General features: G+C 63.4%; 2 protein-coding genes across 10 annotated transcripts; both read left to right on the top strand.

The window, feature by feature from the left end:
• Positions 1 to 1,035: 1,035 nt before the first annotated feature.
• On the top strand, positions 1,036 to 15,211 carry LOC111935032 (laminin subunit beta-2-like). Of its 9 annotated transcripts, none has more exons than XM_086845373.1 (36): positions 1,036 to 1,175; positions 1,576 to 1,688; positions 3,194 to 3,376; positions 3,861 to 4,036; positions 4,141 to 4,264; positions 4,363 to 4,436; positions 4,543 to 4,731; positions 4,810 to 4,873; positions 4,946 to 5,151; positions 5,228 to 5,348; positions 5,556 to 5,744; positions 5,870 to 6,049; positions 6,420 to 6,532; positions 6,640 to 6,719; positions 6,945 to 7,101; positions 7,281 to 7,433; positions 7,532 to 7,690; positions 7,767 to 7,888; positions 8,012 to 8,132; positions 8,683 to 8,869; positions 9,049 to 9,192; positions 9,609 to 9,840; positions 10,197 to 10,360; positions 10,448 to 10,672; positions 11,075 to 11,289; positions 11,375 to 11,471; positions 11,912 to 12,290; positions 12,372 to 12,556; positions 12,628 to 12,857; positions 12,944 to 13,147; positions 13,498 to 13,642; positions 13,728 to 13,935; positions 14,028 to 14,169; positions 14,383 to 14,559; positions 14,650 to 14,806; positions 14,952 to 15,211. In XM_086845373.1, the coding sequence occupies exons 3-36, from the start codon at positions 3,346 to 3,348 to the stop codon at positions 15,083 to 15,085; spliced, it is 5,484 nt and encodes a 1,827-aa protein (XP_086701499.1). In that variant the 5' UTR covers positions 1,036 to 1,175; positions 1,576 to 1,688; positions 3,194 to 3,345; the 3' UTR covers positions 15,086 to 15,211. The 9 variants fall into 9 exon arrangements, with proteins under 9 accessions (XP_086701499.1, XP_086701497.1, XP_086701496.1 ...); XM_086845371.1 differs by having other exon boundaries at positions 1,061 to 1,175; positions 3,327 to 3,376; XM_086845370.1 differs by having other exon boundaries at positions 1,061 to 1,175; positions 3,144 to 3,376.
• An 80-nt stretch (positions 15,212 to 15,291) lies between these two features.
• On the top strand, positions 15,292 to 25,606 carry LAMB2 (laminin subunit beta 2). The gene is made up of 33 exons (XM_086845530.1): positions 15,292 to 15,576; positions 15,741 to 15,904; positions 15,996 to 16,131; positions 16,313 to 16,386; positions 16,475 to 16,663; positions 16,739 to 16,802; positions 17,677 to 17,879; positions 17,967 to 18,087; positions 18,399 to 18,587; positions 18,658 to 18,837; positions 18,914 to 19,026; positions 19,114 to 19,193; positions 19,271 to 19,406; positions 19,580 to 19,735; positions 19,848 to 19,975; positions 20,056 to 20,173; positions 20,290 to 20,482; positions 20,557 to 20,700; positions 20,806 to 21,037; positions 21,113 to 21,276; positions 21,356 to 21,577; positions 22,101 to 22,315; positions 22,408 to 22,504; positions 22,575 to 22,947; positions 23,018 to 23,202; positions 23,276 to 23,517; positions 23,584 to 23,787; positions 23,880 to 24,024; positions 24,327 to 24,534; positions 24,615 to 24,756; positions 24,846 to 25,022; positions 25,099 to 25,258; positions 25,343 to 25,606. Exons 1-33 carry the CDS (start codon positions 15,519 to 15,521, stop codon positions 25,477 to 25,479), a joined length of 5,349 nt encoding a protein of 1,782 aa, XP_086701656.1. The 5' UTR covers positions 15,292 to 15,518; the 3' UTR covers positions 25,480 to 25,606.
• Positions 25,607 to 25,747: the final 141 nt, after the last annotated feature.

Genomic DNA, 25,747 nt, shown 5'->3' with positions numbered 1-25,747 from the left:
GCTGACCCAGCACTAATGGTGGTGGGACTGTGGCCCTGGGCAGACAGCAGCTCCGGTGCCGTGCTGGAGCTCATTCCTTGAGAAGGGAAGTGGTTAAGTAATTCTTTGCTCACTAAGGATGTTCGGGCTGCCTGCTGTGCGCACGGAAGTCGGTCCAAGCAGGGCTGGCCAGGAGTGAGAGGCTGCCCCTGCAGCTCAGGGGCTCTGCCGAGCATGGAAGGAGGGCCTCTGTGCTGCTGCAGGAGTGCCCCGATCGCTGCTGAAAGGTGCTGGGGGAGCGAGGCTGTGGGCGCCCGAGGAAGCGGGGGATGCTCGGCAGCGTTGAAACGCTGGTGACGGAGGGGAGAGCTGCTGGCAGATCTTCAGCCAGTGGAGCTGCCCACGGACAGGCCATCTCTCCGGGCAAACCCGGACCACCCCCACGCGTTCAGCTCTGGGGCAGACGAGGGGATTGCAGCTTGGCATGGGAAGTCAGAGCAGCCTTCAGGGAAGTGCCTGGACATGGGCTCTCTCGTTCCTCACATCCCACTGAGGATCCCTTCCTCCCACTTCGCTTTTCAAGGCCAGAGATCCTGTTACAGTTGCCTTTATCAGGCCTCTTTGGATCTCCTTGGAGCAGATAAGGTTTGCTTGGCAAGATCCCTTGACATAGACACCCTGGCCACTGCTAATAGCACTTTGTCAGCTCATCTCCTGTCAGCTCTCCCAGCTCAGAAGGTGGTGGTGGTGGTGCCTGACCACCAGCCTGCACTGCTGGAGCCTCACCGGGCACAGCCTGGCCCTTCCTTCAGACTTCCAAGTGCCTTGCATGGCTATGGGGAGCTGGTAGGGCACTGCTCACAGCATCTCTTGTCCTGCTGAGGTGCCTGGCTGTCTCAGGGTGTCCCTGGGGGTGTGGGTTTTGGCATCCCTATGGCCGAGAGCTGCTTCTTTGTCTGCCCATGACCTTGCTTGGCGGCGGGCAGCCAGAGCATGGCCTTGGTGTGGAGAGCACACGGTTCCTCTTCCTTCCTTCGGCCTCGGCTAATAAAAGGCACTATCCCTACGTGACAGTGAGGTCTCTGTGGAACCCGGCCCTGGTGCACAGCCGTGCTCCCTGCAGGGCTCCAGGGCTGCTGGCTGAGCACCTAGCCCAGCCAGTCCAGAGGATCCCAGGCAGCACCGACCAGCACAGGGTGAGTGGTGCATGGTGGTGTCCACAGTGCCAGCACTGGGCTTTAACAGGATCCATCTGGCATGGGTACTGGGGTAGCACAGTGCAGGGCTCTCGGTACCGCTGCTAGGGATGTGCCCTGAGGAGGCACAGACGGGCCTGTGCAGTGCAGGGCGAGTCCCAGCCAGGCTGCCTGTCTCAGCGGCCCCACGTGCTGCACAACCGGGCGCAACAGCCCTGTGGGAATGCTGTGCCTTCTCACGACCAGCCTAGGCACAGGACACTGCTGTGTCACACGTGGGCCACCGCCAGCGTGTACCTTCCTCTGCCTCACCTTGGCTGAAGCTCGGTGCGGGCAGGTCCCTCCCCTCGCCTGGCACGGCTGCCGGAGGAGGAGACAGGCACCGGCCGCCCTCCTCCAGGAACAGCAGCTGAGCCCAGCCCGAGCCCAGCCCGAGCCCAGCGGGCCTCCGACTCCGCAGCCCACCCGGGCCACCAGACACCTGCCCAGCACCCGAGGCTCCCACGGGCACAGGTAGGCGCCGGTGTGCCGTAGGGGAGACCCTGGGCACGGCACAGCTCTGAGGCATGGCACAGCTCTTGGCACACGGCACAGCCCCATGGCACGGGCTGGGTGCTGGCAACTGGCATGAGGCAGCACACAAGGAAGGGGCTGCGGGGTGCCTTGGCAGTGACAGGCTGGGTACCCCCACCCCTGCCGTGCGTTTCCTATGGCTGACGTGTGCCGGACTTCGCCCAGGGAGCTGTGGCAGTGGGGAGGTACAGGTACCTTGGGAGGGACGTTCCCACCCGGCAGCATCGTGGCCGTACCCGGGTGAACTCCTGGTGGAACAGATGCCCTGCACGGCTCCACCCTGCAGCGGAGCCGTGCAGGTGTCTTCGCCGTGGGACATCCCCAGGTGGGGCAAAGAGTGGTGGAGTGACCCCTGTGTGGCTGCACCCGCCGGTTCCTGGAGCATCAGGCACCCATCCCACCATACCGCCCCCACGCCTCACTGCCAGTGGCAGCAGGCACGTTCCTGCCGCGCCGTGCCGGGAGCCCAGGGAACGCGGTGCCTCTGGCTCGCCAGCCCACGAGGCGCCCTTTTGTTTGCCGGCGGGGCCCACCGTGCCGCCCGGGGGCCGGGGCGTGCCCGGGCTGCCGACGCCTGGCCGGCCTGGCCTCCGCGGGCGGGCGGGCGGCGGGGGCCTCCAGGCAGAAGGAATCGGCAGTGACATTCCCGTAGCCTGGAGACCGCCGTCCCTTTCAGCGGGCAGCCCATTTGAATAAGAATCGTACACGGGGAAGGGGGGCCACCGGCCGCCATCCCATCGCTGCCCTTGCCCCAGCTCATTTCTGCGCGCCCAGCCCAGGGGCAGCGGGTCCCACGCCGCCCTCGCCCCTGGCCTTGGTCCCGCCGGACGCCGCAGGACGCCAGGTACAGGGGGTTCGCGGGGCTCGGGGACCCTCGTGCCAGCACGTGGCTCTGCACCACCTTGCCTATCGTCCTGGCAAGGCTTCGAGCCGGGCGGGTGCCAGGACAGAGTCGCGGCTCCCCCCGCCGCCCCCGAGCCCCCCTGCCCTGGGCTGGCTCCGTGCGGGGGACAGGAGAGATGTGTTTGGGTAGAGCCAGGACCAGGCTTTGATCCAGCACTTTCGAGGCTGGGAGCGGGAAGTACCGGGAGAGAAGGAAACACAAAAGGCTCCTCCAACCTAAATTTAACAGCGGGACCCCGGCCAGAGTCAGGGACGCCCTTGCCCAGCCGGCTCCGGCATTCCTGGCTCCCTTCCCATGCTGGCCCTGGCCCGGTGCTGGTACCCCCCGGGGGCACTAGCGACCCCCAAAAGGATAGATCCATTCTGAGCCAGGCAGGATGGGGCATGGCACAGTTTGTACCAGCTCTGGTGGGACATAGCATGGCTGTGTGCCTGGGTGTGTGTGTGACAGTCCCCCAGAGCTGCTCAGGTGGGCACTGCATGTCATCTCAGAGGACTTTCAGACCCAACTGCCCCTGATTCCTCGCGTTGTCCCCGGAAAGAACCATCATGCCAGTGCTGGGGGGTGCATCCTGAACTGCACGGTCGTGGTAGAGGCAGGAGAGGACACCAGCTGCCCTGCACCCCATGCCATACCCTGCACCCTACTGCAGTGCCATCTCCGTGTTCCACCAGGCAGATCCCGTGGCTGCCCATGGACCTCTTGGCACTTGCTCTCCTCCTGGGTAAGCAAGGCCTTGGGGGCACCCTGCATACCCACAGTGCTGGGAGCTGTGGTGGTTCAGGGACCCCAGTCTGGGGTGGAGGGTGCTGGGCAGTGAAGGTGGTGGCAATGGCGGCGCTCCCTGCCTGGCAGCGACAAAACCTAGCAGGGAATCCGGGCTGCACTAAGCCCTGTCGGGATTAGCAAGCGCCTGACCTGACTCCTGACTCCCCCCCAGCACTTGTCGGCACCCTGGGGCTGCCCAGGCCCCCAGGAGCACAGACAGCCCAGCCCCCCACTCACCCTGCTCCCTGCCCCTGGTCACGCGGCCGCAGCGCTGCTGCCAGCACCTTTCCGGATCATGGAGCTTCGTGCTGCATCAGTGGGTCGGGATGCAGGGATGGGACGGGATGGGACAGCTGGGGGTGGGGTGGGTGCGTGGAGGAGCAGGGGGTGCCCAGGCACCCCAGCGCAGCCCCCAGCCCATGCCCTCATGCTCTCTGCAGTGGGGGGACTGGTGGCAGGAGGTGCCCAGGCACCTGACCTGAACCATGGCTGCACCCGCGGCAGCTGCTACCCAGCCACTGGGAACCTGCTGGTGGGGCGAGCCACCCGCCTGAGTGCCACCTCCACCTGTGGGCTGGATGGGCCCCAGGAGTACTGCATCGTCAGCCACCTCCAGGTGAGCCCACCCAACCCCAGAATGGCTCCTGCATAGACCCACAGAGCCAGGCCCTGGTGCAGCCTCCAGTCACCTATTCCTGATGGTGCCACTCCCTGGCACAGGACTCGGAGAAATGTTTCACCTGTGACTCACGTGACCCGTCCCTGCCTGAGAGCCACCGCATAGAGAATGTCATCTACCTAAGCAGCCCCCATGACCAACGGACCTGGTGGCAGTCAGAGAATGGTGAGGTGGCAGTGGGGTTGCCCCACATGCATGTGCTGTGGGCTGCGTGGCCATGGGGGTCTCCCCTAGCCTTAGGCATCATTGTCTCTGTCTCCCAGGTGTGGAGCATGTCAGCATCCGCCTGGATCTGGAGGGCGAGTTCCACTTCACCCACCTCATCATGAAATTTAAAGTGGGTCCTGGCACATGGATGCCTAGGATGGGATGGAATGGGATGGGACAGGATGGATCCAGAGGGGCTGTGGGTCTGGCCACCACCCCATCTGGGTGTCCTGCAGACCTTCCGCCCCGCGGCCATGCTGGTGGAGCGCTCAGCAGACTTTGGGCGCACCTGGAAGGTGTACCGCTACTTTGCCTACAACTGCTCCAAGCTCTTCCCTGGAATCCCCAACCACCCTTCGGGGCTCGTGGATGAAGTGCTGTGTGACCAGCGTTACTCTGAGATCGAGCCCTCCAGCCATGGGGAGGTGCGTGGGGATAGGGCAGTGCAGAGTGGGGCCAGGGGTCTGGGTGGAGTGGGATCACCCATTCCTTCCTTCTCACAGGTCATCTTCAAAGTGCTGGACCCCTCCATCCCTGTGGCAGATCCCTATAGCCCAGACATCCAGAGTATGTGGCCGGGGTGTGGGGGATGCGGGGCTGGCTGGTGTCGGGGCAGGTGCTAACAGTGACACACCCCAGACCTGCTTCGCGTCACCAACCTGCGGGTGAACCTCACCAAGCTGCACACACTGGGTGACAACCTACTGGACTCACGGCGGGAGGTGCTGCACAAGTACTACTACGCTGTGGATGAGCTGGTGCTGCGTGGGAGCTGCTTCTGCCACGGCCACGCTGCCCACTGTGCCCCAGCACCGGGTGCCCCGACACCCTCTGTCCCCGGCATGGTGAGACACACACCCACCAGCACAGCACAGTGCCCAGTGGGACCCGGCAGCCACACTGAGCTGGATGCTCCCCCAGATCCATGGGCGCTGTGTCTGCGAGCACCACACGCAGGGGCTGAACTGCGAGCGCTGTGAGGACTTCTACCATGACCTGCCCTGGCGCCCGGCCGAGGGCTCCAGCACCAACGCCTGTCGCCGTGAGTGCCAGGGCTGTCAAGCTGTCCTGTGCCAGGGGTATTGGGATGCTGCAGGCTGTACTTTGGGGAGGTTTGGGGTTGTGGTGCTGCATATCAGAGTAAGGGGATATGCAGAGAATCCAGGCAGGGGAGGTTTGGCACTGGGGCTGCTGCCTGCCAGATGTGGGCTGTGGTGCCGCATGCCGTGCCGCGGTGCTGTCCCTGCAGGCTGTGACTGCAACGAGCACTCACGGAGGTGCCACTTTGACATGGCCGTGTTCCTGGCCACGGGGAACACCAGTGGGGCTGTGTGTGATGGCTGCCAGCACAACACCATGGGCCGCCACTGCCACCTCTGCAAGCCTTTCTACTACCGGCACCCTCGCTCTGACATCCGGTCCCCCACTGCCTGTGCCCGTGAGTGTCCTGGGACCCCAGCCTCATGGCTTGTCCCAACCCTGTGGCTCCCAGTGCCACCTGCCCCAGCCTCACAGCTCCTGGTGCCAATAGCCAGAACTCCTCATGATCCCCTCTCTTGGCAGCGTGCGATTGTGACCCGGCAGGCTCACTGGATGGAGGTGCCTGCGATGGGCACACGGACGTGGCGCTGGGCATGATTGCGGGGCAGTGCCGCTGCAAGGAGAATGTGGCCGGTCCCCGCTGTGACCGCTGCCGGCACGGCGCCTATGGCCTCAGTCATGGCGACCCACAGGGCTGCCAGCGTGAGCTGGGAGCCAGGGATGGGGATGGGAGAAGGGATGGGGATGGGAATGGGGGGATGATGGAGGGGTAGGGATGAAGGGATGAACTTAGAGGGATGGGGAATGAAGGGATGTTGATGGAGGAATGGGGATGGGATGGACGAGGATGGAGGTAGAGGTATGGTGATGGAGGGATGAGGATGGAAAGATCTGGGATAGAGGGATGGAGATGGAAGGATGTAGGATAGAGGGATGTGGCATAGTTGTATGGAAATGGATGGAGGGATGGGAATGGAAAGGATGGATGGATGTGGAATGGGGAAGAAGGGCCATGAAGCATGTAGGCTGTGGTCCCACTGGCACCCTCTCACATGTGCATGTGTGGGGGCAGCATGCAGGTGTGACCCACGGGGTACAGTGGCAGGCAGCTCCCCGTGTGACCCCATCAGTGGGGACTGCTACTGCAAACGCTTCGTGGCTGGGCGCTCCTGCAGCCAGTGTGTGGTGAGTGCCCCAGCCTGCCCCACACCATGCCTGTGGGCCTGTGGGTCCCCAGCCCCACGGCAACCCCCAGGGCTGGGTTGGCCCTACATGTCCCTTCCTCACTGCAGCCTGAATTCTGGGGTCTGAGCTACGACTTGGGGGGCTGCCGGCCCTGCGCCTGTGACTTCGGGGGAGCCTACAACAACCGGTGGGGCCCAGCACAGCACCTGGAGGGGCTCTGGGGTGGGGGTCAGACATGGGGGGAGGGAGGGATGAGAACAAGGCCAGGGAGATAAAGGAGCTGGGATGGAGGGAGAAAGAGAGGGATCTCTATCCCCAGAGGTGGAGGGATAGGGATAGAGATGGAAGTAGGGATGGATGAAGACACAGACAGATAGAAGGACAGATGAAGGGACAGGACGGTCACCCCCAGGTGTTCCATGGAGGATGGTGCATGTCCCTGCCGTCCCCACATCATGGGGCGGCAGTGTGACCAGGTACAACCCGGCTTCTTCTGTGCCCCCCTCGACTACTACACCTATGAGGCCGAGCAGGCCACCGGCCATGGCCACAGCCACCCTCAGCTCCCAGTGAGTTTCCTTGGGGGTCCCTGTGCTTGTGCATGGCTGCCACTGTGCACCATGCTGCATGCATAGCTGCCACTGTGCTCTATGCATGGCTGTTACCCTGTCCTGCATGTGGCTGCTACCATGTCCTGTGCATGGCTGTCCCTGTGCATGGCCACTGTCCCCTGACCCCGTCCCTGCAGGGTGCCATTCGGGCGGAGGTTCCCCAGGACTGCCTGGAGTATGACACGAGGGAGCCGGCAGGGCGGAAGGGACGCTCACGGCATCAGCACAATCCCCCCCGTGCTCCCCAGCCCCCTGTCCCCTTGCGCCGCAGCCGCCAGCAGCCCCCCAAGGTGAGCGCTGGGGTGGTAGGAGTGGGCACAGTGAGGCACTGCAGGGCAGAAGTGGCTGGAGTAGAACCAGGGCCAAACTGTGCCGATGCCCTGCCCAGCCGGACGTGGAGGAGGTGGTGCGGGACAGTGCCGGGCGCATGGTGACGTGGACGGGCTTGGGGTTTGCCCGGGTGCGGGACGGGGCTGGCCTGACCTTCCGTGTGGACAACGTGCCCTACCCCATGGACTACGAGCTGCTGCTGCGCTATGAGCCCGAGGTGAGCACAGACACAACCATGGCCACGGCATGTATGGCACAGCACAGCCCTGACGCTGCCTTACCTGTCGCCACAGTCAGCCGAGGACTGGGAGGCCGTGGTCAGTGTCAGCTCCCGTGTGCTGCCCACCAGCTCTCGCTGTGGGAACCTGCTGCCCTCCGAGCAGATGTACCGCCAGAGTCTGCCCCACAGCCAGAGGTGCAATGGGACGGGCTGGGGTGGGCTGGGGATGGGAACAAGGGAGGTGGTTGTGTTCTGCTGCTATCCTTTTGCAGTCTCCATGGCCCTGCTGTGTCCATGCCCCAACACCTGACTCTACAGGTATGTGCTGCTCCCCCGGCCCTTCTGCTTCGAGCCCAGTACCCCTTATGAGGTGACCATGCGGCTTCAGCGGGCCGGTGTCACCCAGCGCCACCCTGGTGCCTTCATCCTCATCGACTCGGTGAGGGGGGGTCACACTGCACCTTGCGTCTGAGGCTTGGCGGATCATGGGCAGGGATGGGAAACCACAGTGGGAAGTGTTCTCCCTCTGGGGATGTACGTGGGGTCAGAATGGGGATGGGGATAAGTTGGGATGAGATAGGGTGGGATGAAGATGGGGATGAGATGAAGATGGGGATGAGATGAGGATGGAGATGAATGGGAATGGGAATGGGAATGGGAATGGGAATGGGAATGGGAATGGGAATGGGGAAGGAGAAGGAGAAGCAGATGATGGGGAAGGGCATAATGAGACTGGGGACTTAGATTTGGGGTTGGCATAGGAATGTCACAATGGAAGGGGATAAAGAAGCTTTTGGGGATGGCAGTTTATATGGGAATATCAATGGGGTTGGGGATGTCAGTGGAGCTGGGGCTATTGAGGGAGCTGGGGTAATTGACCACAGCAGCACTGGGACTGTCCTGGAGCACATGGGTCCAGCTTAGTGGTAGGTCCCACCGTGGAGGCTGGCTATGCCCCCCCAGCCCCATCTCCTCTTCTCTTCCCACAGCTGGTGCTCCTGCCACAGGTGTCAGAGTTACCAGGGTTCCATGGGGCAGAGGCAGCAGTGCGCCAGGAGGAGCTGGAGCGGTACCAGTGCCTGGAGGTGTTTCGCATGGCTCCCCCTCATCCCCTGGCCCAGGCCTGTGCCCGCCTGATCTGCAGCGTCTCAGCCCTGATGCACGGCGGGGCACTGCGTGAGTGGGGAGCCTGCAGGGATGGGACCCATGAGTGGGCAGGGGTGGGGCCCTGCCCAGGCCAGTGGGTCAGTATATGCCTATGGCATGGTGGGCAGAAGAGCAGTGGCAGGGTGTGGGCAGCTGCGGGCAGGTACAGACCAGGCAGCCCTGGCCCCACACTGGTCCTGCTCCCGCAGCCTGCCAGTGCGACCCACAGGGCTCCCGCAGCAGCGAGTGCCAGGTACAGGGCGGGCAGTGTGAGTGCAAGCCCCACATCATCGGCCGACGCTGTGACCACTGTGCCCCAGGCAGCTACGGCTTTGGACCCCTGGGATGCAGCCGTAAGTAGTGGGATTTTCATCTGCCAGGAGTTGCTGTCTCTCCTGTCTGTGTGTCCAGCCATTAGCACCTCCTTCATTGCCCTGTTCGCTTGTCTGTCTGTTCATTTGTCTGTGCATGTGTCCATCTCAGCCCTGCTGTCATGCAGCCCATGGGTTCAGTCACAGTTAGGCATCCATCCATCCATCCATCCATCCATCCATCCATCCACCCACATGAGCCTCCTGTGAGCATTGTGCTGTCCTGCACTCACTCCTCTGTTTGTCCACTCATTTCCTTGTGGACCTGTGTGTCCACATGAGCCCTTCTCTGCCACAGCCCATGGAGTGAGCATATTCTGGGTGCAGGTTCCCTGCCTGTCTGTCTGTCTGTCCATCCCTGTGTCCATGTGCCTGACCTGAGTTGTGCCATCCTACAGCCTGCACCTGCTCCCCAGAGGGCTCAGTGTCCCAGCTGTGCGACCAGGTGAGCGGGCAGTGCCGGTGCCAGCCTGGCACCGTGGGCCGGCAGTGTGACCAGTGCCAGCCCAGCCACTGGGGCTTCCCTGCCTGCCGGCCCTGCCAGTGCAATGGGCACGCTGAGGAGTGCGACCCCCGGACGGGCACCTGTCTGCACTGCCGCGACCATACGAGCGGACGGCATTGTGAGAGGTGAGCCAGCTCCAGGAGGAGGGGATGGCGTGGCATGGCGTGGCATGGTGTAGGATGAGATAGGATGGTATGAGAGATGTTGGAATGGTGGGATGGGTTGAGGTGTGGTGGCATGGATATGATGGGATGGGGTAGAATAGGATGGGATGGCATGGTATAGGATGCGATAAGTATAATTGGATGGGATGGGATGGGATGGGATGGGATGGGATGGGATGGGATGGGATGGGATGGGATGGAAAAAATTGGTTAGGATAGGGTGAGATATGATGGTATGGGATACAATGGAATGGGATAGGATGGTGGGATGGTATATGATGGATGGGAAGGACCCATTGGGATTGTTGTCCTTTCAGGTGCCAGGATGGTTACTATGGGAACCCTGTGCTGGGCTCGGGGCAGCAGTGCCGGCCCTGCCCCTGCCCCGGCTACCCTGGCACACGGAATTACCATGGGAACGCCTGCCATGCCGATGCTGAGACACACCACATCGTCTGCCTCTGTGCCCCTGGATATGCAGGTGAGGGGCAGAGTGGGCACAGTGCAGCAGGACCCCCCCTGCACTGGGGCTGGGGGACACCAGCACGTATAGCTGCCCTCTCTGCAGGGCCCCGCTGCGACCGCTGCTCCCCTGGTTACTTTGGGTCTCCGGAGATGGAGGGGGGGGAGTGCCGGCCCTGCCAGTGCAACAACAACATCGACGCCAGCGACCCAGAGGGCTGCGATCCCCGCACGGGCCAGTGCCTGCGCTGCCTGTACCACACTGCTGGGCCACGCTGTGCCCAGTGTCAGCCTGGCTACTATGGCAATGCCCTGCAGCGCAGCTGCCGGCGTGAGCGGGGCGGGGGACTCTGTGGGGCTGGGGCTGCACGGGGGTTTGGGATGCGGGGTTTGAAGTGAGCCTAGGGCTCAGGGTAGGGATGAGGTGTGGGGCTGTGGTTGGTTGTGGGGTGATTTGGGTTGGGTTGAGGAGAATTTTGGGGCGTTGTGGGGCTAGGGTTCAGCCAGGAGAGATTTGGGGCTGTTAGAAGGGGCATGGGGCTGTGCCTGTGTTGGGGCTGGGCAGGGAACAGGGGTCAGGGTTGGTCAGGGGTGTTTCGGCTGTGCAGGTGTTTGAGGCCAGGCAGACTGGGGGGCACTGGGGTCAGGCAGATTTGGGGTGCTGGGACCAGCAGCACACTGCCTGGGCGGTGGGTATGGGCTGAGCCCTACGTGGCCACCCACCCTCCTGCAGGATGTGTCTGTGACCCACGGGGTACACTGGCCTCCCACTGCACCGATGGCACCTGCGATTGTGACCGTGGCACGGGAGCCTGTGCCTGCCGCCCCAACGTCATGGGCAAGAGTTGTGATCGCTGTGCACCCCACTTCTGGAGGCTGGGGGGCCCAGGGGGCTGTGAGCCCTGTGGCTGCCACCCCACACATGCCCTGCACCCTGCCTGTGACACAGTGAGTCCCCTGGCACCCTGGTATCGCTTCTGTGCCCTCCTGGGGCCCAGTGAGCTGCACAGTGAGCATGGCACTGTTGCTGCAGGTGACAGGGCAGTGCCAGTGCCGGCCTGGCTTCGGGGGTCGTGTCTGTTCCCAGTGCCAGGAGCACCACTGGGGAGACCCCGAGCAGGAGTGCCGAGGTGGGAGCACATCCCAGGGACTGGGGGAGCAGGGGCTCTGGGATGCATGGGACTCTGGGTGCATGGTGAGACTCTAGGGAAATGGGGACATGGTGGGAGACTCTGAACATGGGACGCTAAGGAGACAGTGAGACACTGGGGATACAGGGGACTCAGGAGATCTTGGGAATGTGGTGGGACACTGTGGGCATGGCAGACCTTGGGGAAACAGTGGGATGTTGGGGACGTGGTGGAACATTGAGGACATGGTGTGTGTCTGGGGATGTGCAGGACTCAAGGGACCCAAAGTACTTGGTGGAACTGTGGGGACTAGAAGATGCTGGGGATAGACTGGATTCTGGAGACACAGGAGAATATGGTGGGATACTGGGATATGGTGGCAGTCTGGGGGCATGGGGCTCCATGGGAAGGCTGGGACACACTGCCAACTGTCTCTGCAGCCTGTGAGTGTGAGCCGCTGGGTGCTGAGAGCCCACAGTGCGAGCAGGACAACGGGCAGTGCCGGTGCCGCCTGGGATTCGGGGGGCTGCGCTGTGACCGCTGCCAGCGGGGCTACCAGGAGCCCTTTCCCCACTGCTCTCCCTGCCACCCTTGCTTTGGGCGCTGGGACCTGGCCGTGGGCAGCCTGCAGGAAGGACTGCAGCGCCTTGGGGCACAGGTGCAGGCCCTGAGGGAGGGGAGTTCCACACTCCCACTCAGCCCCCGTCGCCTGCGGGAACTGGAGGAGGCTCTGGGGCACGTGGAACGGCTGCTGGGAGAGGGGGACAGCCCTGGTGGTCCCCTCCTCGATGGACTGCCCAGGCAGCTGGGTGGCACCAGGCAAGTGTGCATGTAGGGCTGGGGTGGAGGGACCCCCTCTTGTCCCCTCTGAAAGTTTGAAGCCCCCCTCCCTACCCAAAGGATGGAGCTGGACAACTTCTGGAAGCACCTCCAAGAGTTGGAGCAGCATCTAGATCAGCTGGTGCAGACGGATATGCAGCACCATGACCGGCTAGCTGAGCTGAGCCGTGAGCTGGGAGGTCTCAACCGAACCACCTCCCACCTTCAAATCCTCCTCAGCACTGTAGCAGCAGCTGGGTTCAGCGGTAAGAGCAACCAGCAAAGTCTGGGTTTGGTGGCAGCCATCCTGGGCAAACCCTGACACCTGCACCCGCAGAGTCTTACCGCAGCATCCTGGCATCGATGGAGACCTCGCGGCAGGCAGAGGTGGTGGCCAATGGCACAGCTGGCGAGCTAAGTAGGGCACAGATGACACAGAGGGCAACAGAGCGTGCTTTGCGGCAGCGGGGCGATACTTTCCGCCGTGGCACAGCCGCAGCCCGGAAATCCTTGCGGGAGACACAGAAACGGGTGATGGGACTCAGCATTACCAGGATCAATGAGAAGGTAAGAGCAGGACTGGCAGAAGGGGTGCAGCTGTCACCCCCCATGTAGTGCTGAGCTGCCATTTCCACCATTGGAAATCATCACAGATTTGTGGGGCACCCGGAGACCGGAGCTGCAAGCACGCATCTTGCGGAGGAGCCTTGTGCCGAGACAGTGCGGGGACAAGGCACTGCGGTGGCACTGGGTGTGCAGGGGTACTGCCTATCTCAGCTCGAGCCCTGAGCAGTGCTCACAATGCCTCACAGCAGCTGGAGGTGGCATTAGGGCAGCTGGGTGTTGTGACACAGAAGGTAGGAGTGATTGCTCTGTGGCACTTTCTGGGGTTCCCTTGTGTCACCTTTGAATGTCCTGTTTGTGCCCTTTCCATGCCACTTTTCATGACCCCCTTCAATGTCCTGATTTTTCCCTTTCCATGCCCCCAAGTATGTCAATTCTGCATGCATCTCTTATGCCCATTCAGAGATGCCCTTTGTGCCACCTGTGTGGACCCTTGGGCCATTGCTATACTCTCTGTCCCCTGGTACCCCCCCTTGCACGCTCCTTTGCAGGCTTACATCTTGTCCCCTCGTACCCCCTGCTCACCCCAAAAGCCCCTGCCCGGGGCTGCCCTGTGCCCCCTGCTCAGCCAGGTGCCCCTCAGATGCAGGAGGTGCAGGAGCTGGCACGGGGGGCACGCAGCTGGGCAGAGGAGGCACTGGGGCGCTCTCAGGCCGCTCGCAGCCATGCAGAGAAGGCAACGGCCCAGCTGAGGGACTTTATCCGCCGAATCAAGGCCTTCCTGGCAGGTAATGCCAGCACTGGGTGGGCACATGGGCATGGCAGGACCCAGCGAGTCCATCCTGAACCCACCCTGTTCCCCTGTCCCTGCAGAGGAGGGAGCTGACCCAGGCAGCATTGAGCTGGTGGCCCGGCAGGTGCTGAACATCTCCCTGCCCAGCAGCCCCGGACAGATCCAGGCGCTGCTCTTGGAGATGCAGGAGAGCATTGGCCAGCTGGAGGGGGTGGACACAGTTCTCAACAGCACAGCGGAGGGGCTGGCTGTGGCACGGGATCTGCTGGCACAGGGACAGGAAGCCAGGCAAGTGGTGGGGGCATGCTGGCAGGGGCAGGCAGGTGATAGGGTCAGTCCCCCTGCACTGGCAGGGGCTGGAGCTGCCTGTGCTGCTGCAGGGAGCGAGCAGAAGGCGTAAGGGATGAGCTGGCGGGGACGCAGCAGGCACTGGAGGTGGCACGGACACAAGTGAGGACAGCGGGGAGCACCCTGCAGAGCGCCAGGGATGCCATCCAGGTGGCTGAGAACAGAGCCAGGGAGGTGAGGAGCATGGGCTGGGGGAGTGGAGCTGGTACCTCTGGGAGTAATGGGATCAGTGCTGTGGAGAGTGAGACTGAGGCCTTGGTCACATTATGGGCAAGGAGGCTTGCACTGGGGAAATGTGGTTGGCACTGGGCAGGTGTCAGGGCAGTGGGGCTGGCACCATGGGCAGGTGGTGTTGTGCCTGCTGCAGCCTGTGTCCACACCTGCCAGGCGGAGCGCAGGCTGCGGGTGCTGGACAGGAAAGAGTTGCAGGCTCAGAGGCGGCTGCGGGAGCTGGCACAGCGCATCACCGCCCTGCAGGAGCACAGCCGGGATGCTCGCCACATGGCTCAGCAAGCCAAGGACGGGGCACAGCGTGCCACCAGCACCTCGGGGACACTTAGCCAGGTGAGCTCCATCCCTACCTGGTTATGCATGGCACCAAGCAGGTACTGGGTGCTGCGGATGCTCAGCCTCACCGTGTCCTTGTGCTGCCAGGACCTGGCACAGGTAACACAGCGTTACGTGGTGTTGAAGAACCGGGTGGGTATGCTGGACAGAGTGTCTGGTGGGGCCCTGCAGCGCCTGTCACAGCTGATGGCAGAGGCCCAAGACCTCCTGGATAAAGCCAGCAACAGCAAGAGGAAGCTGGAAGGTGAGGGGGAGCACATGGTGGTACATTTTCTGCCACCTCCCCATACATCTCCCTGTGTCCCCCTGGGCCCGCCCCACCGGGCGTCCCGATGGTGATACGGGACGTGGTGAGAGGCTGCCCTGTGACCGTGTTGCCCGTCCCACAGACCTGGAGCAGCGCTTTGGGGCCAATGAAAGGACGATGGCGGCAAAGGTGACACGACTCCAAGCTTTGGAGCAGCAAGTCACCGGGCTGTTGCTGGACATCCGGGAGAGGGCCAACGCTTACGCCACTTGCTAGGGACCACTGGCGGGACCGGGGGCCGGTCCTGCCCCGCCGCCCCGCAGGTCCCCGAGCCCGGGAGTCCCGTCCACTCTGCAGGTGCCTTTAGTGCGGGCGCGCCTGCAAATAAAACCCTAAACTGTGTGTGCTTGTGTCCGATGCCTTCTGCCTAGCCTGCTCCTGCCTCCTCCCGCCTCTCTCGGCCGGCCCGCTCCCCCGCTCCGGCCGGGATCCGCCCCGCGCTTTCCGCGCAGCCCCGAGCGCTGCGCCTGCCGCCAGTTCGGACGGGCCGGGAGGGACCGGGAAGGGGACGGGGACGGGGAAGGGACTGGGAACGGGAACGAGAAGGGGAACCGGTGGTTCGGGACGGGACGGGACGGGACCGTCGGGCACCTGCCGAGCGCCCCCTTTGCGCCCCTTTCCGTCCCGTCGCGCCCCGTCGCGCCCCGCGATGCGGAGCCCGGCGAAGCGGAGCCCCGCCGTCCTCCTGCTGCTGCCGCTGCTGGCCGGTGAGTCCGCGCCCCCCGCCGCAGCGGGGCCGGGGGGCGCCGGGGTCCGGCCCGGCCCCGCCGTCCTGTTTCCGGGCGGTCGCGGAAGGGGCCCCGGGCGCGGCGGGGGGAGCCCCGGCCCCCCCTGCGCCCCGCAGCGCCCTCAGACACCCGCCGCTCCGCAGGGCTGGGGGTGGCCCTGGCCCCCGATTCCCCCCAGGGCTGTGCCCGCGGCAGCTGCTACCCGGCCACCGGGGACTTGCTGGTGGGGCGAGCAGCCCGCCTAAGTGCCACCTCCACCTGCGGGCTGCGCCGGCCCCAGCCCTACTGCATCGTCAGCCACCTCCAGGTGAGGGGGACGGGACCTGTGGGGACCGGACGAGGATGAGGGGCACGGGACAGGGTTGGGGACACACATCACTGAGCTTCCCAACTCTCAGGAGGAGAAAAAGTGCTTCATCTGCGACTCGCGGCGGCCCTACGATGCCCGCACCAACACCAAAAGCCACCGCATCGAGAATGTGGTCACCAGCTTTGCCCCCCGCCCCAAGAAAGCCTGGTGGCAGTCGGAGAATGGTGAGCGATGGGTGGGGGTGGTGGGGCATCCTGTCCTGTCCCGGGGGGCTCTCCTTCCCTTCCTCCCACACTGAGGAAGTGTGACTCAGCCTGTGGCCGCGGCCGCGCCCCTGGACCACTGCCGGCTGGGGGGACGAGCCCCCGGGACCTGTGAGCGGGTGCTTCCACTTGTCATCCCCAGGTGTGGAGCACGTCAGCATCCAGCTGGACCTGGAGGCTGAGTTCCACTTCACCCATCTGATCATGACCTTCAAGGTGGGTCCCAGCATGTGGGACGGGACACGATGTAACACGCCCTCAGGGACTGTGGGACTAGCCCCTATCCTACCTGGGTGTCTCACAGACATTCCGCCCCGCTGCCATGCTGGTGGAGCGCTCAGCCGATTTTGGGCACACCTGGAAAGTGTATCGCTACTTCGCCTACGACTGCGCTGCCTCTTTTCCCCACATCCCCCATGGGCCCCCACGCCACATTGATGATGTCGTCTGCGAGTCTCGCTACTCTGACATCGAGCCCTCCACTGAGGGGGAGGTGAGGCCCTAGGAGTGTCCCAGGAGAGTCAGGGGATCCCCTGCACTGCTCTCATCACCTTGCTATCCCTTCCAGGTCATCTACCGGGTGCTGGACCCTGCCATCCCCATCCGGGACCCCTACAGCCCTGCCATCCAAAGTGAGTTGCCAGCCATCTGGGCTCCTGCTTGGCTGCTCTATTTTGGGCGTAGCTATTTTGGCTGCTCTCTCCCTGCTCTGGGCCCTACACAGGGGTCAGGACCTGATCCAGCCTTCAGGGTCTTGGGCTCCTCTGCACCCTTCCTTATGAGAGCAGCTAAAGGTCAGGCTGCATTGGGTTAAATGGAGGAAGATGGCTGTGCCACGGCTGAGTCTAACACCACCTGTGGTTTGAGATAGAGAATCAGGCTGGGCACAGGACACAGTGGGTTAATCACTCAAGGCTAAATTTAGACTGGGAGCAGGAGGGGAAGAATCTGCAGGGCAGGGCTGCTGGGAAACTGCAGTTCTGGGGAAGCCATCCTGTCTTCCCAGGGCCCCCGGCTGCATCCACCAGGCACAGCCATCTCCTGGGCAGAGCCCCCAGTGGTGAATGCCCCGAGACATATAAAGGTGCTGTGCCAAGGGTGTTGTTCTGCACTGGTGGAGTCCCAGCCTGCCCCTGCTGTGGGAGTGCAGAGCCCAGCCCACGCACAGCCAGACTGTACACAACTATGTGTGTGAGAGCTGAACCCCTACAGCTACGTACAGCCCAGCCTGGCCATGTACAACCACCTGCCTCTGAACCAAACCTTGCACAGCGCTGGGCCAATACTGTGCGACACAGAAAACCACAGCAGACCAATCTCGTATCGTGCAGCCCTACATAGACGCCCCATGCTGTGCACAGCCCATCCCAGCCATACCCAGCTTCTCTGAACCAACCACAGCCTCCTGTGCCATGCACAGCCCAGCCCACCTGTGCCTGGCAGAGGTGAGCTGTGCATAGATGTGCCCAGCCACCCTGTGCCAACTGGGGTCTCTCCCTGCCCTAGACCTGTTGCGTGTCACCAACCTGCGTGTGAACCTCACCAAGCTGCATACGCTGGGGGACAACCTGCTGGACTCGCGACAGGAGATCCGGGAGAAGTACTACTACGCGCTCTACGAGCTGGTGATGCGCGGGAACTGCTTCTGCTACGGGCACGCTTCTGAGTGTGCCCCGCTCAGCGGAGCCCCCGCCACCACCGATGGCATGGTAGGGCAAGCCAGGACTGTGTGCCCTGCTGGAGCTAGGTAGCTGTGCCGCCTAGTCCCACAGCCCCTCACCATGGCATCCTGGCAGGTGCACGGGCGCTGTGTCTGCAAACATCACACGCAGGGGCTGAACTGCGAGCGCTGTGAGGACTTCTACCAAGACCTGCCCTGGCGCCCGGCCGAGGGCTCCAGCACCAACGCCTGTCGCCGTGAGTGCCAGGGCTGGCACCAGCCCCTGGCACAGTGAACCTGGTGCCAGAGCTGTCAGGCTGTGCTTTGCCAGGGTTTTTGGGGCACTGTACAGTGGGATGTGGTTTGGTGGTGACTGGCACCGTGCAGACTGGCTGGGGGTTTTGGGGTGCTGCAGGCTGTACTTTGGGGAGGTTTGGGGTTGTGGTGCTGCATATCAGAGTAAGGGGATATGCAGAGAATCCAGGCAGGGGAGGTTTGGCACTGGGGCTGCTGCCTGCCAGATGTGGGCTGTGGTGCCGCATGCCGTGCCGCGGTGCTGTCCCTGCAGGCTGTGACTGCAACGAGCACTCACGGAGGTGCCACTTTGACATGGCCGTGTTCCTGGCCACGGGGAACACCAGTGGGGCTGTGTGTGATGGCTGCCAGCACAACACCATGGGCCGTCGCTGTCACCTCTGCAAGCCCTTTTACTACAAGGACCCCACCAAGGACCTGCGGGACCCTGCGGTGTGCCGAGGTCAGTGCGGGACAGGCTGTGCAGGGTGGTGTTTTGGTGGTCACAGTGCTGACCCTGCCTGTCTCTCCAGCCTGTGACTGTGACCCTGAGGGTTCTCTGGATGGTGGGCTGTGCGACAGTGCTGATGACTCAGCCAGGGGCCTGATTGCGGGGCAGTGCCGCTGCAAGGAGCACGTGGCTGGTCCCCGCTGCGACCGCTGTAAACCCGGCTTCTTTGGCCTCAGCACCAACAACCCACAAGGCTGCCGAAGTAGGTACCAGGGTGGCACCTACTGGGGTCAGGCATGTGGTTTGGCATTGCTGGAAACTGCTGGCTCTCCATGCAGGGTGCCAATGTGACCCCCGTGGCACGGTGGCTGATGGCAGTCGGTGTGACCCTGTCAGTGGGGAGTGCTTCTGCAAGCAGCTGGTGACCGGGCGCAGCTGCAACCAGTGCCTGGTGAGTGGGGCTGTGCCACAGCCCATGCACAGTGCTCAGAACTATAGTACACAGACTGCTGCTCTCTAACACCCTTGCCCTCTGCAGCCCGAGCACTGGGGACTGAGCCATGACCTCCCAGGCTGCCGGCCCTGTGACTGCGATGTGGGAGGTGCTCGCAACAACCTGTGAGTCTTTGTGGGGATGCAGAGGGCAAGGGACACCCCTCCTAGCATCAGGGCTGATGGTGCTGCTGGGGTACCAGGTGTGCCATGGGGACAGGGCAGTGCCAGTGCCGCAGCCATGTGATAGGACGACAGTGTGAACAGGTGGAGACCGGTTTCTACCACATCAACCTGGATCATTACACCTATGAGGCGGAGGATGCACGGCTGCATCAGGTAAGGAATGAAGGTGTCCCTGGGGAGGACATCAAGCAGAGCAGGGCAGTGTGTGCCCCTTTGCAGGGTCTCCAAACCAGCAGGCAGTGGTCTGCTCCCTACTCAGGGCAGAGCAGTTCCTGCTGGCCAAGGCAATTTTTAGTGTCCCATCTCAAAACACCTGCTTCCACCAGGGCTCAGTGGTGGAGCGTGAGCCCCCTCCAGATCATCCAGCTTCCTGGACAGGGACAGGCTTTGCCCGCATGTTGGAAGGTGGCTGGGTGGAGTTTCACGTGAGTGATGTGCCTTTCTCCACCGAGTATGATGTTGTCATCCGCTATGAGCCCCAGGTGAGCACCAGATGGTGAAGCCAGCAGTGTGATATATTGCCAGACTGGGAGGTAGTGGTGGGATGTTCCAGATGGTGAGGCTTTTTTGACACTGCCCCTTCTCGGCTGCTAGCACCCAGAGGCTTGGCAGGAGGTAGGGCTGAAGGTGCTGCGCCCCAGCCCTGTCTCTGCCAGCAGCCCTTGTGGAAACACCATCCCTGCTGATGACCAGCTTTCCACCAGCCTCCCATCCGGTGCCAGGTAAGCACCTCAGTAGGGCTGGGCAGTGCTGGGGCTCACTGGGGGCACATGGCTGCCCTTGCTGTTTTACCCCCATCCAGGTACGTGGTGCTGTCCCAGCCCATCTGTCTGGAGCAGGGTATCTCCTACAAACTCCGCCTGGAACTGGGCTGTGCTGCTGCTCATCAGGATCCCACTGCCAGTGTGCTCATCGATTCGGTGAGGGGCAGATGGGCAGTGGGATTGGGGACGGCAGCCCTTCAAGGGGGATAGGATGCAGCCATAGAGAACACAGGGTGAGAGGGACATGACATTCCACTGACTTTGCCCTGCAGCTGGTACTCCTGCCCCGTTACTCCTCACTAGAGATGTTCATTGCGGGTGACCCCAGCTCCATGGAGCGCCGGGAGACCTTTGAGCGGTACCACTGTGCCCAGCCCTTCTACGCTGCAGGACCCTCACCTGTGGCCGAGCCATGCTCCAGCCTCCTGCACAGTCTCTCGGCCATCCTGCATGATGGGGCGCTGTGTGAGTACAGCCCCACACCGTGTCCTGCACCCTGTGCCACAGCAGCTGACACTGATCCTGCTCTTTGCCTGCAGCCTGCCTCTGCGATCCTCAGGGCTCGCTCAGTGCCGAGTGCCAGCCCCAGGGCGGGCAGTGCCAGTGCAAACCTAATGTCATGGGACGGCGCTGTCACCGCTGTTCACCAGGAACCTTTGGCTTTGGGCCTGGCGGGTGCCGACGTGAGTGCCAGTGGGAGAGAGGCCTGGGCATCCCGTGGCTGGGTGTGTGGGAAGGGATGCTCTCTACAGTTCAGGGGCAGACACTGTGGGTGCTGTGTTTTCCAGCATGCCAGTGCAGCCGTGAGGGTTCAGTGAGCACCATCTGCGACAGCACCACAGGGCAGTGCCCCTGCCGTGAGGGCACCCATGGCCCACGTTGTGACCGCTGCCAGCCTGGCCACTGGGGCTTCCCTGTCTGCCGGCCCTGCCAGTGCAACGGGCATGCTGAGAACTGTGACCCTCGGACAGGCAGCTGCGTGCGCTGCCGTGACCACACAGATGGTGAAAGATGCCAGAGGTAGGTGGGGTGAATGCCCGGACTGGGGCAGGGTGCTGCCAGCAGCCCCAGCTCCTGCTGACCTCCTGCCTGCAGGTGTGCAGCTGGACACTTTGGGAACCCAGTGCTTGGCTCTGGGCAGCACTGCCGGCCCTGCCCCTGTCCTGAGGGGCCCAGCACCCCCCGCCACTTTGCTGCCTCCTGCTACCAAGACAACCGTTCCCAGCAAGTTGTCTGCCGTTGCAACCCTGGGTACACAGGTGGGTACCTGCCACAGCACACTCGGTGCCTTCTGGCGTGCCCTGTCCCCCGGCACTGCCCAGCGCTCTGTGTCAGCAGGTTCCCGCTGTGATGAGTGTGCCCCTGGGTACTATGGGGACCCTCTGCAGGGCGGGCGCTGCCTGCCCTGCCAGTGCCACGATAACATCGATGTGACGGACCCAGAGGCGTGTGACCGGCGCACAGGGCAGTGCCTGCGCTGCCTCTACAACACAGCAGGGCCCCACTGTGCTGAGTGCCAGCCTGGCTTCTATGGAGATGCCACACGACACAGCTGCAGGCGTGAGTACCCACTGCCATGCCAAGACAGACTTGCCTCCAGGGCCTGATATGTACTTGGGGACCATGTGCACCCATGGCTGCCCCTGCTTGTGCACAGTGCTGTGGAGTCCCTGCCCTGGAACAGGGTTGTCTCTTCTGCCCAGGCCCAGAACTATGGTCCAGTCCCTGTCCCCATGTCCAACTTATCCTATTCTTATGCCCATTCTTGTCCCCATTGCTGTCCCATCCCCACTGCCATCCATCTCTCCTCATCCTGTCCTTATTCCAGCTCTGTCCTGACCCTGGTCCCATCTCCATCCCATCCCCACCAGCAGTCCTCATGCTGCTCCCATTCCACCTCCATCCAGTCTCCACCCCATCCTTGCCCAGTCTCTGTCTCCATCCTGCTTCCACCCTCATCTGTCATCATCCCTCTCCCGCTCTGTCCCCATCAGAACTCCCATAACATCTCCATCCCAATCTCATCCCCATCCTTGTTCTTATTCCCTCATCTCTATCGCTGCTCAGTGCTTCTTGGTTCCAGGTTGCTCCTGCAACCCCTTGGGCACTGATGCCAGCACCTGTGGACCCCAGCAGTGCCACTGTGACAGGCACAGTGGGCAGTGCCACTGCCTGCCCAATGTGGAGGGCCAGAGCTGTGACCGCTGCAGCCCCAACTTCTGGAACCTGGCCAGCAGGCAAGGCTGCCAGCCTTGTGCCTGCCACCCCCAGCACTCCCTGACACCCACCTGCAACCAGGTGAGATTCGACAGGGAGAGGGGCTGGGGGGATGGGATGGTGGTGGGGGTGTGCTGCAGCAGTGCCAGCCTTGCCCATGCCACGTCTGTCAGTTCACAGGGCAGTGCTCCTGCCGGCCAGGCTTTGGGGGCCGGACTTGCACCGACTGCCAGGAGCACCACTGGGGTGACCCGCGGCAGCAGTGCCGAGGTGAGAACCAGTGCCACAGCGGGGGGACCACAGAGGGCCCTGTGGTGCCCTAACACTACTCTCCCTGCAGCCTGCGACTGTGACCCCCGTGGCATAGCCAGTGCCCAGTGCCACCGCAGCAGTGGCCACTGTGACTGCCAGCCTGGCATCTCCGGAGTCCGCTGTGACCAGTGTGCCCGGGGCTTTTCTGGTACCTTCCCTGCCTGCCAGCCCTGCCACCCCTGCTTTGGGGACTGGGACCGTGTGGTACAGGATCTGGCTGCCCGTACCCGAGCGCTGGCACAGCGGGCCAGCCACCTGCAGCACACCGGGGCTGCTGGTGCCTTTGAGGGCACCTTCCAGAAGCTGGAGGAAAACCTGGCCGCTGTACGTGATGTGGTGGCCACCCGCAACACCACTGCTGCTACTGCTGCCCACTTGACACACACCATGGAGGGGCTGCGGTGAGCACTTGGCACAGGGCACGGTTCCCAGGGTAGCCGGGGGGCAGCTTTTCACCCCCTTCCCTTGCAGGCGGCAGATCGAGGAGGCAACTGAGAGGCTGACACGAGTGGAAGGGGAGCTGACAGCTGCTCAGGATGCCAACTTCAATGCCAGCCATGTGCTGAACATGGTGGACAGGGGTGCCCGTGCCCTCAACCACAGCCTGCAGGACTTGGAACAGCAGCTGCACACCCTCAAGACCTCCAATTTTCTTGGTGAGCCACACCACAGAGCCAGCCCGGGGTGGTCAGGCCATGGCCAGGGGTCTGACAGTGTCCCTGCCCCCAGGTGCCTATGACAGTATTCGTCAGTCGTATGAGGAGTCGCGGGAGGCCGAGTGCGAGGCGGACGCCTCCACCCGCGCCGTGCCCAGCCCTGTCAGCATCTCAGCGGACACTCGTCACCGCACTGAGCAGCTCCTGGCCAGCCACCGGGATGACTTCAATCGCCACAATGCGGCCAGCCGGCGGGCACTGATGGACCTGGCAGCAAGGGCATCGGCGCTCAGCCTGCACCCGCTCAATGAGAAGGTGGGACGTAGGGAAGGGACTGGGGAACAGCACCCAGAGCTGCCCTGATCCCATGCTGCCTTGCAGGTCTGCGGTGTGGTGGGTGATGTTCCCTGTGCCGAGAGCCCTTGTGGGGGTGCCGGCTGCCGGGATGAGGATGGGCGACGACGCTGTGGCGGTCTGAGCTGTGGTGGAGCCGTGTCCAAGGCTGACAGTGCTCTGGACCGGGCACGCCATGCCCAGGAGGAGCTGCGTCAGGCTGCCACTGACATGGCTCAGCTATCCCACAAGGTGTGTGGCACATGGATGCTGGTGTGATCTGGTGGCAGAGCCACGCTCTGCAGCCCTTGGGGCTGGCACCAAGGGTCTCTGCCCACTCTCAGGTGGCAGAGGCCAAGGGGAAGGCAGACGAGGCCCGGTTGCGAGCACAGGCAGCCCTGGACAAGGCAAACCAGACCAGGGCCCGTGTGGAGAGCTCCAACAAGGAGCTGAGGGAGCTAATCAGCCATGTCAAGGCCTTCCTGAGCCGTGAGTGCCGGCATGCCGGGAGGGCTGGCCACCCCTGCCCAGGGCTTTATGGCTCTGCACCTGCACCACACTTCACTGACCCTGCACGGCGCCACACTGAATTGTCCCAACACTGCATGTGGGCTGTGCTACCCCTGTCCCCATGCTGCATTGCATGGTCCCTGCCCTGCCCCAACCATCCTGTGCCCTCCAGCCATCTCTGGCCCCCCTGCCGCGTCCCACGTTCCCCTCTGCCCTTTGCTCTGCCTGCCCCCTCCACCCCGGCGTACTAGAGGGAACACACTGACTGCTTCCACCTGCAGAGGAGGGGGCTGATCCTGAGAGCATTGAGGTGGTAGCCAGTCGGGTACTGGAGTTGTCACTCCCCGCTGCACCGGACCAGATCCACCGCCTGGCTGAGGAGATCAAGACGCGGGTGCGCAGCCTGGCCAGCGTGGATGCCATCCTGGAGCAGACAGCCGGTGACGTGCATCAGGCTGGGCAGCTGCTGCAGGATGCTCAGCGGGCCAGGTGAGCCCAGGGACATGAAGACGCAATCCTCCAGGGACCCCCAGCCCAGGCTATGCTGAGGCCTTTCTGTCTGGCCGCAGGTCACGGGCAGAGGGAGTGCGGGGCACAGCCGAGGCAGTGCGGCAGGCGCTGGAGGAGGCGCGGCAAGCTCAGGGCATGGCCGAGCAGGCACTGCAGCAAGCTGCTGGTGACATCCAGCACAGCGAGAGAGCCCTTAGCATGGTAAGAGCCCCATCCCTATGACCGTGGGACCCCATCCCCACCATGTGGTCAGTGCAACCACACCAAACTACCATGCCACCAACCCCCAGATGCAGACCCAGACAGGAAATGCAGAGCAGCAGCTGGCAGATGCCATGGAGCAGATTGGGATCCTGGACAGGCAGACCGATGTCCTGAAGGTGAAACGTGCAAACAACAGCCTGGCAGCTACACGTGCCCAGGAGGCAGCCAGCAGTGCGCGGGACCGGGCCGGTGAGGCCAAGCAGGTGGGTGATCAGGGGCCACCAGTGTGGCAGCAGTGCTGCCCCAACGATCCTGCTGACCAGCCCCACTGCCCAGCAGATGCTGGAGGGACGACTTCGGGACCGGTACCGGACAGCACAGGAGCTGGTGGAGCACCGGGCGCAGGGTGCACAGCAGGCGGGCAGCCGGGCACAGCAGTTACGGGAGGAAGCCGCAGGGCTGCTGCAGGATGCCCAGGGCAAGCTGCAGCGGCTGCGAGGTGAGGCCGGAGGGGGAATGCTGGGGCGGTGGTGGGGGCAGTGGTGGGGAGCAGGGTTGACTCATGTTCTCCCTGTCCCTGCAGTACTGGAGGAGGAGTACGAGCGGAACGAGCGGGTGTTGGATGCCAAAGCAGCCCAGCTGGGCGGGCTGGAGGCCAGAATGAGGGAGGTGCTGGACACCATCAACCAACAGGTCCAGATCTACAACACCTGCCAGTGATCCCCCGGAGGGGCCTGGACCCCCCTGGAGCACCCAGCTGCCTGCTGCCCACCCTCCGCCTGCCCCCGCAGCGGGAGGCGGGGTGGGGGCTGCAGGGTACCCCCGTGTGAATAAAGTTACAGAGCAAGACCGCCTCATCTCTGCCCCGTGCCGTGGGCCGTCTGCCCCGAGAGCCCACAGCGGCTTCCCCCGGGGTGGGAGCTGGCCGCCACCGGGTGTGGGCACAGCGGGGCTTGGGGTCGAGCGGTGGGGCGGGAATCGGCAGCGG

This window comes from Cyanistes caeruleus, chromosome 11 (assembly GCF_971803275.1).
Source record: "Cyanistes caeruleus chromosome 11, bCyaCae1.hap1.1, whole genome shotgun sequence".
Lineage (NCBI taxonomy): Eukaryota > Metazoa > Chordata > Aves > Passeriformes > Paridae > Cyanistes > Cyanistes caeruleus.
The sequence above is the reverse complement of the archived record's forward strand: the minus strand, read 5'-3'. Positions and strand labels throughout refer to the sequence as shown.